The sequence below is a fragment of the Diabrotica virgifera genome, chromosome 8 (assembly GCF_917563875.1).
Source record: "Diabrotica virgifera virgifera chromosome 8, PGI_DIABVI_V3a".
NCBI classification, from domain to species: Eukaryota; Metazoa; Arthropoda; class Insecta; order Coleoptera; family Chrysomelidae; genus Diabrotica; species Diabrotica virgifera.
This window is the reverse complement of record NC_065450.1, coordinates 184,439,977-184,453,907: the sequence shown is the minus strand read 5'-3', so window position 1 is coordinate 184,453,907 and position 13,931 is coordinate 184,439,977. Positions and strand designations below refer to the sequence as shown.

The window sequence follows — 13,931 nt, the reverse complement described above, 5'->3', positions numbered from 1 at the left end:
AAAACTGATTAAAAGACACCATCTTCAAAGTGCTCCAGCTCCCTTAGGAGTTCACTACGGAGACCAAAGGATGGTATCCTAGCCTAGAGCATGGTATCGTACTCTTCATGTTCGTGAATTCTCGCATTTAAAATAATGTATTTATTTTACCTGGCGATCGATAATATATTTTCGATCGCCAGGTAAAATAAATACATTATTTTAAATTCGAGAATTCACGAATATGAAGGGTACGATACCATGCTCTAGGCTAGGATACCATCCTTTGGTCTCCGTAGTGAACGCACCCTTAGGAAGCCTTTTCGGAGTAGGTAATTTAGGTTAAACCGTAATATTTTGAGCCCAGAAATCTACAGTTAAAATATTTCCAATTATTAATGAAACGCATTGTTTTGTTTTATTTTATTATCTTTTATTTTGTAATAATATTGACGATTTGTGTAATTTCAGTACTACGCTTTGTCAATAAAATTGTAAAATTTGCAGTGACAATAAAGTATATTTCTATTCTATTCTATACACGCCTTTTTGCTGCTTTTGTTGAACATTTTTTTAGCACTATTCCATATCAGTCGTGGAAAAGGGCTCCGCGACAAACTTTGATAGGGGGCCCCTGTGGGGCTAGCTACGCCACTGTTAGGACCAGACGTTTTGAATTCACTATTTTAAGAACATCGATGGATCTGTCGATAGCGCCACAATTCGAATGCTTCTAATGTGTTAAGCATTGTAGTTTTTAATGTCCATGTCTCATAACCATGTGAATATGCATCGACAAGTTTCTGTTACATAAAATTGGTTTCCAGGTCATAAATCCTCTCCATTAAGAGAAAGCAGACATTGATTTATATATTTCTTTCCAACTACCATCCACTTTCTTTAAAGAAATGTTATATCTATGTATATGAAATAACATAATAACATAAAATATTGTTATGCTCCAATGAATGCTTAAATCTATTTTTAATCAGTCTTTTCAAGAATCATTTAACAACTTATTACGTTTTCTAATTTCTAGAGTTGAAGTAATTGCCAGAGACAATCCAAACTCAACCACAGACTTCTTCGAAATAAGAACTTCGTTAATAGTTAATCTTATTTCACCAATGGACAGGATGATTTTGGTGATAGGGGATGCTCCGCCTGACGTAGTACAAAATAAAAAGGATGACATCATAAGAATTTTACAAGAACAAACGGGGTTGATAGTCGGAGTAGAACAACTAATATCTAGGGAATACGTAGGAGGGAATAATACTTTGGAGACTGATTCTACCGCTACCGATGTCTGGTTTTATGCTGTAGATCCTGAGACTGATACTATATTGGATAGAAATAGTTCTATAGTTAAAAGGTACGTTCATACAATATTTTATTCGTATCATATTTCGTCATTATACCAAAGCTTATATTATTTGTTAGGGAAATATATTTAATATGTAATGAAAAAAATTCATTCTATCTAATAATAAAACACGAAAATCAAAATGTATTGCCATTTATTTTCACTACAGCTGTTTCGGCATAGTGCCATTCTTGAGTGGTGTATTTTTACGGTCTCCACGTTGGGCGCCAATGTGTATTAATATAACAATCAACGTATAAGAGTCGAGTTACTAGCTATATCATTGGTGCCAATTATTGAGGCTTCAACTAGCTCTGCCTCTCAGGTGTAGGCACGTTTTTATCCAAAATAGGGGAGTCAATAAAGTTTTTACTTACGGAAAAATTCAAACAAGATAGAACTTTTTGTGTTTTATTAAGAAATGTATAATATACAACAAAGGAAAAAAGTTCTACTTTAAAAGTGGGTGCTTCATTTTTTTATTTAACAAACTAGCTGACTCAGCGAACTTCGTACCGCCTTAGAAATATACAAAATACTGTCAAAGTTCAAAAAATTTTAAAAAAGTATTAAAAATAGTACATATGTAATATAAAAGAATTAATTTAGTTCTCTGTTTGTTTTTTCAATGTGCCTCTAGTTAGTTGTCGTTCCATCGTTTTCGTGGTTTTCCCACTGATCGTCTTCCTATTGGGGAACCATCTCTCGCTGTCCTTACTACTTTATTTATGGTCATTCGGCTTATGTGGTCATTCTTATTCTGTTTCTTACCCAGTTATAATGTTGTCCACCTTGCCTCTCCGTCGTATATCTCAGTGGCGGCTCGTGGCCTTGGAGACAGGGTCGGCAAGGTTTTTTTGTCTCCTCATATAGGTATATGTACCATCAAACTAAAAGGCTTAATTCGTCATAGGAGATTTTGTTGTTTTTTGCTTTTTTTTATTTGATGTACTTGACATTCTCTCTTGTTTCATGGTGTTTCGACAATACGTGTTGATTCTTTTGAGACAAATTGATAAACAGTTTGTTGTAATGAATTGCAGTACTTACTACATAGAATTATACATACATATTGTGCAACTTATCCCACTTTCTGAAAATATTTGGACCAGCATAATTTTTAAGTACCTAACTTGTAATAAATAATATCTTGGAAATTCTTTGGCGAACGTAACTTTTAAATTTTAAATCGTCAAAGAGGTCAAAAATTTGCAAATCTTCAAAATTCGAAAAACGAGTATCTATTTGCATATAATAGTAGGTATCCAAAATTTCAAGATATACTTACTCGTTTTTCGAGATATGTATCACGTCGTTGTCTTTTTTTGGGGTGGTTCGGAAATATCAAGCGAGTCCAAAACGTCACTGCGTATATATTGGAAACTACTATCATTACGAAAATCTCTGACATTTTGCGCCAGCTTTCGTATTCTATTTTTAGAATAAATAATGTCAGTTGACTGATTTTGAACAACAAGGAATATCTTGGGCAAACTCTGTCTTAAAAATATTTAAAAAAATATTGAAAGAGTCATTAGTATTTAATAAAGTTCTCAAACCGATTGCTTCACGGATCGAGGTATCGCCACTGTCAAAATCATCGCCTTCGATAATAAAATCAAAAACTTCCAAAAGCTGTTCACGAAAATCTGCTACAGATACTAAAACTATAAGAGATAATCTGCTTAGATAAAACTAACCGAGATTTAAAATTTCATCGCGTCTGACAAACTGTTCGCTTTTTTTTTTCGAAACAAATTTGTTCTAAAGCAGTAATCCGTTTAGGTGAGCTAAACTGGCAAGAAAAGACGATATTCTTTATTTTTTTACACGTATCATGTAAAACTAAATTCATTATATGCGCATAATAGTGAGTAAATAAAGCTTGTGATGCAATAGTTTTAACTTTTGCCTGGAGACTATTCAATCCACCACTCATCACAGCAACGCCGTCATAAGATTACCCCAGTTTGCCCTACCAATTTATTTTTGGTATCAAAAAATTTGAATCTGTTCTTTAAAACACCAAAAATATATTCTGCCTTATTGCTTTTACTCACATCTCTAAAACCTAAAAACCTCTCATAAATATTACCACGTAACGCGTATCGAACAAAATAATTGATAATTGTGAATGAAATGATAATCAGAAGTTTCATCTACTTTCAGTGAAAAGCAAATGGTTTTCTAAATCTCAGATTCAATAACGTTATTCAAAATTTAACTATTTGATTATATGTATTAGTTCATTCTGTATTACGAATACACTTCGAATCAGAAAGTAAATAGGTATTTCTAAAACAATTTTATTAATTCTCTATAATTACTTTGATTTTTAACAAATGCTTCGATCCATCATGTCCACTAAATGATAATTCCTGACAACTTAAAAAAAATAACAATATCAATTAAACGACGTAAAACGGCGTGATTATTTTTGACAATTTCTACCGATGCATGCTTCCAAATGAAACACCGACCGGCAGACCGAAATGTGCCGTACTTGCCGCTTAACCTGCCATGCCGTATCTGCTATTGCCCACGGAGAGAAGTAATGTTCGCTTGCTCATCGACTTGTTATGTCGTTGAGTTTTACGTGTAAATTGTCAAGCTACGGATGTTAGGGACGGCTAGCCGAAAAGTCAGATAAATGGCTCGGATCATTCATTTTTTGAGAAGTCTGTTATGCGCAGGGATCACTTAACGCTCGGATTGATCAAATTCTTTTAAAAACCATGAATAAAATTTAGTCTGTATTATCTGATAGATTTTTTTTATGTCACAGATACAAATATTTAAAAAATCTATATCTATAAATGTGTGGGTCGGCACTGCCGACCCTGCCGACCCTGACCGGCCGCCACTGGTATATCTGCACTTTCAGCTCTGTCCCATAAAGTCTTACCATCGATTTTTCGAAGGGTTTTCATCTCCGCTGTTTGGAGCAATCTTTTTGAGCAATGTTTTAGTTCTTTCTTTCAAGGTAAAATGCCAATTATAAATGTCACTACTACTCTCGATACATAAACAACTACATATATTGCGGTTTACTCAGTAAGAAGTGACACCGTTAGACGCCTGGGGAATAACTGGTCCTCCGACTGATAATTATTATTAATTTGTCAGTTATCGAACTTAGCTAGAAATTCATCATCATCATAGTCATTAACATCTTAGTAGATGTGTTGTGGTTCATAATTGGGCTTCAGCATCTCGGACAGTTTGATTGATAATATTTCTCCACTGGTCGCGGTCATCAGTTACATGTATACTGTTTGTTGAGAAGCTTTTTAGTAATGTCCGCCCATCGCTGTGGAGATCTTCCGCGTTGGCGTTGAGTCTGAGGCCTTCCTTGGACCACCAACCGCTCCATTTTGTGATCACTTCGATGGATATGACCAAAGAACTTTAAAATTCTAGAGTAAACGGTACTGGAGAGACGCTGATCCGGTTTAATTTCATCCAGAACCGAGATATTTGTACGGCGAGCCGTCCATGGAATTCGAAGCAGGCGTCTCCATGTCCACATTTCAAAGGCGTCTATACGTCGTCTATCTGATTCTTTGACTGTCCATGTCTCGCATGCATAGTAAAATATAGAAAAGACCAGAGTTGAAACGAGTCTCTTTTTGTTTGTTATAGTAATGTGACGATCACGCCATACCCCGTTTAGTTCACTCATTGCTGCTCTTGCTAGTTGAATGCGTCTTCTAATTTCGGGTTCACAACTGCCTGTGTTGTTAACTAGAGCTCCAAGATATATCATAGATGAGACTACCTCGCATCCCGCAATAGTTTGGGTTTCAGGAAACTGTTGTTGGCGATCAATAACCATGATTTTGGCTTTGTTGTAGTTAACCATGAGTCCAAATTTAGCACTTTCTACCTCTAGTTTTTTTAATAATTCAGTAATTTCTTCTGGAGTAGAGGCTAGAAGTGTAGTGTCGTCTGCGAAACGCAAGTTAGATATCTTAACACCACCTAGGTTTACTCCTCCCTCCCAACCATCCAAGACTCTGCGCATTATGAACTCCGAATAGATGTTAAATAATAAGGGAGATAAAACGCATCCTTGGCGTACTCCCTTCTCCAAAGTGCATTTGTCAGACAGGTATCCGTCCATTCGAATATATGCCAGGTTATCTTGGTACAGTTTGCTAATAAGGTGAGTCAAGTGTTTAGGTACACCCATTGTCGTCAATATGTTCCATAGTTTGTCCCATCTAACATTATCAAAGGCCTTTGTATAATCGACGAAACATATAAATATCGGGATCTGGTATTCTCTGGCTTTTTCTATGATGTTTCTTACATTAAGGATTTGTTCTCTAGTACCTCTGCCCTTTACAAATCCAGCCTGCTCAGGTCTATTTGGCTATTTGCCAACTTATGAAGTTTTCTAGACGCCGTTGCAGTATGTAGAGGATCACCTTACTGGCGTGTGATATTAGAGCTAATAGCTGTAGTTGTTACAATTATTTGTTGAACCTTTCTTATGAAGAGGTATGATTATGGTCTTTCTCCAATCCTCAGGCCAGACGCCTGTGTGCCATATTTCATTACACAATCGATGTAATATTTTCACTCCACATTCCGGAAGATGCTTCAAAACGTCTGCAGTAATGAGATCATATCCTGCTGCTTTGTTTAACTTAAGTCTTTTTAAAGCGATTTCCACCTCGGAAAAAAGTATGTCAGGTTCAGAGTCAAAACTAGTGTGGTGTGTCTCTGTTGAAGGAGAATGGAAAGTGGAGGTCTGGCAGTCAGGTACAAACGGGGTGTCCGCTGGCATCTGGTCCGTATTGGCGTATAAAGACTTACAATACGCCCTCCAAACATCAATAACCTTGTCCAAATCCGTCTGTACATTACCTTCATCATCTTTGATAGACCAAGATTTCTGCTTGAATTTACGTGTGAGTAGTCTGACATTATCAAAAAGTTCTTTGGTGTTATTTGTGTCGGCATGTAGTTGAATTTCTCTGCAGATTCTCTCTATATGTTTGTTTTTGTCTCGTCTACAAGCAGCTTGAAGAGCTCTAGATAGCTGTCGGTACTGGGAATTCCTGAGAGGGTTCTCGATTCCAGCAATTTTAAGTTTTCTACGTTCTTCAACGAGGTCAAAAGTATCTGCAGACATCCACACTTTTTTGGTCCGGTTGAGACGGCATTAGACTGTGCCTCGAAGTCAGTCAAGGTCTGTATCAAGGTATTTTTAAAAGATAACCAAATCTTTTCGGAATCATGAGTGACGATAGTTGGTAAAATATTTTCGAATCTTTCATTACATTGGCTTTTAAATTGTTGTGTATCTTTTATTTTTGATATCCTCTTGTTTCGGATCCTAGCACATGCCTTGAATTTTTGCTTTAGCGTTGCAAAAAGAAGTTGGTGGTCAGAGCTGCAGTCAGCGCTAGGTCGTGTTTTACATTGGCTAATAGATGTTTTCCAGCGATGTTTAATCATTATGTAATCGATTTGATTTCGGTGTCGTCCGTTAGGTGAGATCCAAGTGTACAATCTTCTGGGGTGGTGCTTATACATAGAGTTCATTATTGTCAAGTCATTGTCAACGCAGAACTGGATAAGGCGGTCTCCCCTGAATTACGTTCACCTATTCCATATCTACCCACAATATTTTGTATATGTTCGTCAGCCATAGTAACTCCGATTTTTGAATTTAAATCACCCATGATGATAGCGATTTCTTTATCTGGGATATTTTGCAGATATGATTCCAGTTCGTTGAAAAAAGATTAAGTTGTATCATCATCAGCAGTTGAGGTAGGCGCATAGACCATGAGATCCATTTAGTTTTAAGGAAATTATACGATCACTGATAGTTTGGTATCCCAGTATATAAGGAGAAAGAGATTTTGAAACCCAAAAGCCAACACCATTGATACTTTTGTTAGTGTTGCCGGAAAAGCACATGAAATGTCCCAAATTAGTTATGTAGTGCCCCTCGTTACGGAAGTGAAGTTCAGAGAGCCCGGCCACAGAGATATTGGTATAAGCTAGAAATTATTAAGTTACTAATGTGGCTATTAATAAATAGGGGAGTGCATATAGATTTTCACTTCGGAAAAAATCAAACAAGATAGAACTTTTTGTAACTTCATTAAGAAATGTTTAATAAACAACATATCAAAAAGTTCTACTCGAGAAGTGGGTGCTTCATTTTTTATTAAACAAATGAACTACGAAGTTTAATGTTTTTCAAATAACTCAGAAAATATAATTTTTAGAACAAAACTGACTTGACCTTTGAAAAATTCAGAAAATTTTACAAAAAAAAACTATAAAAAAATTTTCTAAAATTAAATCTGTATCTTCTATAATTTTTTATTTATAACGATAAAGTCACCCTTCTCACAAACATTGGCGCACTGTAAACTAGCGTACGGCGAAGTGCTCGGTTGAGTTATTTTAATGTAATTCTTTAACTAATGGATCAAATAAAATTTTACAAATTGAACCTAAAAGAAGAATAATTAAGCTATCTTATGATAATAATAAAAAAGAAATAAAATGTATGGACATAAGTACTGTGGGGGCGGAAATTGAGCCTTACATGAATTTTGTTTAAAAATGATTTAAAAATGTGTAATACAATTTTGCTTATAGAACCCTCAATTTTGCACAACTTACTTTTCAAGCATCGTACTAAATGATGTTTCATTCAAAAAAAATCTCAAAAATTTAATTCAAATGATATGACGTCTTAAAAAATGTAATTTTTGAAATATTCGTAGTTTTATAGAATTACCACCACTTTAAGACGGTATTACTCAAGTTTGAACAGATCTATTACAGTTTTATAAGTACTTTTTTAAAGCTTAGGATGTAATCTTTAAAATGCACTGAACTATTTTTCTTTAGAAATAAAATAGACTATTTCTTTTTGAGAAAATTAAGAAGGATAACAACAATGCAATACAAAAACTGAAAATTACCAGCTAAAAAAATGTTTATACAGGGTGTAACGAAAATACAGGTCATAAATTTAATCGCATATTCTAAGACCAAAAATAGTTTGATTGAACCTAACTTACCTTAGTACAAATGTGCATATAAAAAATGTTACAACCCTTTGAAGTTACAAAATGAAAATCGATTTTTTCCAATATATCGAAAACTATTAAAGATTTTTTATTGAAAATGGACATATGGCATTCTTATGACAGTAGCATCTTAACAAAAAATTATAGTGAAATTTGAACACCCTATAAAAATTTTATGGGGGTTTAGTTCCTTTAAACCCCCCCAAACTTTTGTGTACGTTCCAATTAAATTATTATTGTAGTACCATTACTTAAACACAATATTTTTAAAACTTTTTTGGCTCTTAGTACTTTTTCGAAAATTCAGTTTTTATCGAGATATTTTGAATATTTGTCAAATCCACCACATATTTGTATATACTTAAGTACGATTATGGAGACTTGTAATAATATGAAAATTTATGTATGATTTACATTTTTAGGTATATTTTGAACCGTATTAAAAAAGAAGCCATATCTCGATAAAAGTTGCCTTCTCGAAAAAATACAGAGGCAAAAAAGTTTTAAAAACATTTTATTTAACTAATGGTATCGCAGTCATAGTTTAATTGAAGCGTACACAAACATTTGGGGGGTTTAAAGGAACAAAACCCCCATGAGATTTTTATGTAAACATATTTAAAAAATGCCTTATCGAAAAAATACTAAGAGCCAAAAAAGTTTTAAAAATATTAAATTTAACTAATGGTACCACAATAATAATTTAATTGGAACGTACAGAAAAGTTTGGGGGGGTTTAAGGGAACAAAACCCCCATAAAATTTTTATGGGAAGCACAAATTTCACTATAATTTTTCTTTAAGATGCTCCTGCCATAAGAATGCCAGATGTCCATTTTCAATAAAAAATCTCTAATAGTTTTCGATATATTCGAAAAAATCGATTTTTATTTTGTAACTTCAAAGGGCTATAACTTTTTTTATGTGCATATTTGTACTAAGGTAAGTTAGGTTCATTCGAACTATTTTTGGTCCCAGAATATGTGATTTAATTTATGACCTGTATTTTTGTTACACCCTGTATAAAGTGATCAAAACTTTTTTCTGTAAAACTTACCTAAAATACATTTAATAATAAACTTCAACAATAATAAATGTTCAACAAAAAAAATTTTTTTTAGCTCTTATACAGTATGTCTGCGTAACTTGGAACCTATTGATAACTTTTTTATTATCAGTTTTACGAAAAAAAGTTATTCTTTATAAAATACTCTGCATGGTATATAATCTAAGGTACAATCATCAAATATTAAATTTAATGAATTTTATACGAGGTATGTCAAAAAATATGAATTTTACTCAAGAATAAAGTATCGTTAAATTTCACAATATCGAAAATTGTTATTAAGAAAAGTTGTTTGGAATTAAAAAATTTGTTTTAGTGTTCAATTACATTATTCTCATTAAAATATTGTGAATAATAAAGGCACTTGCCTCTTAAGAAAAATTCATATTTTTTACATACCTCGTATAAAATTAAAAAAGTTTAATATCTGATGGTTGTAACTTAGATTTTAGACCAGGGAGAGCATTTTATGAAGAACAATTTTTTTTCGTAAAAGTGATAATAAAATAGTTATCATAATTGTAATAAAATGATGATGAGTATCCGTAATTTGAGAAAAATTTAAAAAAAAATTTCGATTAGAATAATGTAATTGTATATTTAAACATAGTTTTTAATTTCAAACAACTTTTCATAATAGCATTTTTTGATATTCTGAAATATAAAGGTACTTTACTCTTTAACGAAATTCATATTTTTGACATAACTCGTATAAAATTGATAAAATTTGATATCTGATGATTGAGTTTTAGATTTTTGACTATCCAGAGCATTTTATGGAGAATAACTTTTTTTCGTAAAATTGATAATAAAAAAGTTTTCCATGTGGTTCCTAGTTACGCAGACATACTGTATAAGAGCTTCTGTATAAGAATTTTCAAATTGAAATGCCATATTCGAATTCAGTATATTCAAAAACAAAATAGAAACATATTTGATCAAATTAAAATGATGAATTTAACGATATTTTTAAAATTATTTATACAAAACAATTGTTATTGTTTAAACAATTAATAAACAATTAGCGGCCAAATCTGCGAGTAGAACTTTTTACTTTAACATGTATATAAACTAACAAAAAAAGTTTTATAAAAATATAAGCTTGTTTGAATTTTTCCGAAACAATGCATGTTTTCGTTCTAATTGCACTCCCCTAAAATAGGGGTAGGTGATAGGAAACGTCAACCAACCATTTAGTTCTAGGCCTTCCTTTATTTCGTTTTCCTATCGACATCTATGGGAACCATTCTCGTTGGAACTTTACCGCGCTGAGCAGATGGGACGTGAATTATAAATTGTAAAATTCCCTCATCTTCTTTAGTCTCAGCATCCGTTATGGCTTTCAAATTTTGGAATCCCCGGAGGTGTAACGAGAGAAGGTTTCCATTGTTTTCGATCTGGTGGGATGTAGAGTAATATTTTTGGTATTATTTTATGTGCTATTAGATTGAGAACTTAGTCTTGTGGAAATAATGCTCTACAATACACTTCCTCTTATGTTGCGAGAACCATTTGCACTTTTAAGACACTTTTCACTACTGTTTATTTTGGTGCATACTGTATTTTTAAGACTGAATAATAACTTCTTCACTTCTTGGCAATTCTTGGTTTATCTTTAGTAACATATTAATTTTTGACGAAAATTTTGCTTTGGTTTATAACTTCGCAAAGTCTGTTCGTTCTTTAGTTCTTTCCTTCGTGCGTTGCCGTCCATGCAATACTTGGAGCAGGTCTACCGATGGAACCCAATGAAGTTTTGTCTCCTGAATCCAAATCTGAAAACGGCATTTCGATATCTCAAACTTGCATCTCGGGACAGCAATTTAAAGTATTTAGCAATTTTTATATAGCAAGATAATTCTACAATGGAGACACTGCTAAAAATGCATTAAACCTAATGTATGTAAAAAATGCAAATAAAAATATCATAATATTTCAAACTAGCGCCTGACTTCGACTGACATCGGCTATAAACGCTTGTGATCAGGACCCTAAATTGCTGTCCCGAGATGCAAGTTTGACACATGAACGTCAAGTTGAAATGTCAAACAAATAAATTGAATTTATTAATGTTTATGTAGGTAACGTTAAATGGCAGATTACTATTTTTTTTATTTGAGCTGTCTACCCAATGATATCTATGTAGGTATTATGTTCATTATTTTATGGACATATAATATTCTGGAAAACTTTTTTATTTTTAAATTTACGAAAAAAGTTATTCTTCATAAAAAATTCTGCATGGTCTAAAATCTACGATTCAACCATCAGATATATTTTATCTATATTATACGAGGTATGTAAAAAAATATGAATTTGGCTAAAGAGTAAAGTACCTTTATTTATTTGACAATATTGAAAATTGTTATTGTGAAAAGTTGTTTGGAATAAAAAATTATGTTCTAATATATGCAATTACATCCTTCTAATGAAAAAAATATTTGAAGATTTTTCTCAAATTACGGATACCAACACAGTGGCGGCTCGTATCACTTTAAGTAGGTAGTGCCAGAATTCGGGCAGCTGCCTAAATTTTTAGTGACGGGTTCACGATATTGTCAAAAAAGGTATAAAATAGAAATTTAAAAAAATAGGTACGGATACTTTTACATTATGTAGGTATATACCATTTCTGGGGTGTCAAGAAATTTAAACATTTAAAATGCATTTAGTGATTGATTTGACATCATGTCCGTCCAACAAGTAAAATCTCAAAAATCTCTCAACTTATCGCCCTTTACACAAATATCAGAAAACTATAACTAACTGAAATTCACCAGCGACGCGACGTCTGTCGTTTCATCGGCAATGACTGCAACACAAAGATAATTTTCAATTTCTTTTCTTATTTCCTCGTGATAAGTATCTAAGATGCACTGAAGGAGTTCATTTTGTGTTGGTTTGAGGTACATGCTTTTAAAGATTTGGAACTTCGAATATGAACCTAAGTCGTTGTCTAATTCGGCTAACATTGAACAGTTCCATAAAGATGGCTCTATTTTCTGAATTTTCCCTTTCGTCGTAATTTCTCAAAACTAACTCGAAAGCTCCACAAAACCATATAGATATAATTTTTAATTTGATTCAAAACATATCGATTCTTTTTCCACTTCTTGTTCATTGTGTTTAATTAGACTATCACGATAAGCTAAATTAACTCGGGTTTTATTAAAAATTAAAAAATTTTAAATTACTTAAAAATATAATAGTTTATGATAAAAAGTTTAATCATTAAGAATGTAATAATTATAAATACAAAAACGAGCGAGCGAGCGCGTAAAAAAACTCGAAAATATAATGTACTACCCTGTACGAGAATCTTTTTGGATCTACGATCCACTATTCACTATGATGAGCATAGTAAAAAATATTAGATCTTCCTTGTCGAGCCAGGCACGAATAGTCTCATTTAAACGTGTATTAAAAGTGCAATATAGCTCTATCTCTGTCACTTACATAGAATGCCCGTAAAATATTTATCTTTTCAGCCGAGCCATCTAAGCTTTTGGCACGATGCGATCATCTCGTCCGCTGTGAGTGGCGAGGGTTGTACTACACTGCACAGTTGCCAGATTTTATATAAGAAATACGCACAAAAAATGAACGGGCATTAAAACGGTTTAAAGATAAAAAAATATGTTTCTGCATAAAAATAAGGTAGTGGCATGGCTCCATGGCGCTACCTCACCGGCCGCCACTGTACCATTATCATTTTCATTTAAAACTTTTTTATTTTTAATTTGACGAAAAAAAGTTATTCTACATAAAAAGCTCTCCATGGTCTAAGACAGTGGTTCTCAACCGGTGTTCCGCGGAACACTAGTGTTCCGCGAAATACTCGCAATCCTACATACCATTTTGCTCAATTACTCTTTTCAAATAAATATTTTCAAATTTTAAAATAGTCACTTACGTACATTTTAATTTAATAAAATTCTGCAGCGTAAATGTTCATTTGCCCAACGTGACAACACCGCGTCGGCACAGTGCACACGTTGGATTTTCTAAGCGCCGAGCGCCGAGTGAGCTCCGCACTGGCCACAGCCAGTGTATTTGTGTATCGTGGAATCACCTAACAGTCTGCAACTGAATGTTGAATTTGTTACATCGCACAAACGTAATACGTGAAAATCGCTGTGTGAGTTTTTTTATGGTAACGTGTACGTACGGCTTATCTATCAAAGGTAAGTAATTGCATATTTTATACAAAATGTGAGGCATTCATCCGCATTATTTTGTTTAGAGACGAATAAATTAAAATGGATAAGTTCCTCAAACTTAAAAGAAAAACTACTGTGGAACAACTCATAATTAATGATGATGAAGCGAGCACCAGCGGAGATACTGGAACTTTACGAAGTGGAGTTGATGACAAATCGAAGCGCAGCAAAAAAATGTTGAACCGGCAATATTTGGATGAATATTTGGATTATGGCTTCATTTGGACTGGGGAAGAA

At 33.3% G+C, this 13,931-nt stretch overlaps 1 protein-coding gene across 1 annotated transcript in view; it reads left to right on the top strand.

Annotated features, from left to right (window-relative positions):
- The window catches only part of LOC114332608 (cadherin-99C), a 431,877-nt gene that overhangs the window by 376,959 nt on the left and 40,987 nt on the right, over window positions 1–13,931 (top strand). The window contains exon 21 of the mRNA XM_050657985.1: window positions 1,019–1,354. Coding sequence (XP_050513942.1) covers window positions 1,019–1,354 — 336 coding nt within the window. The remainder of the gene's footprint in view (window positions 1–1,018; window positions 1,355–13,931) is intronic.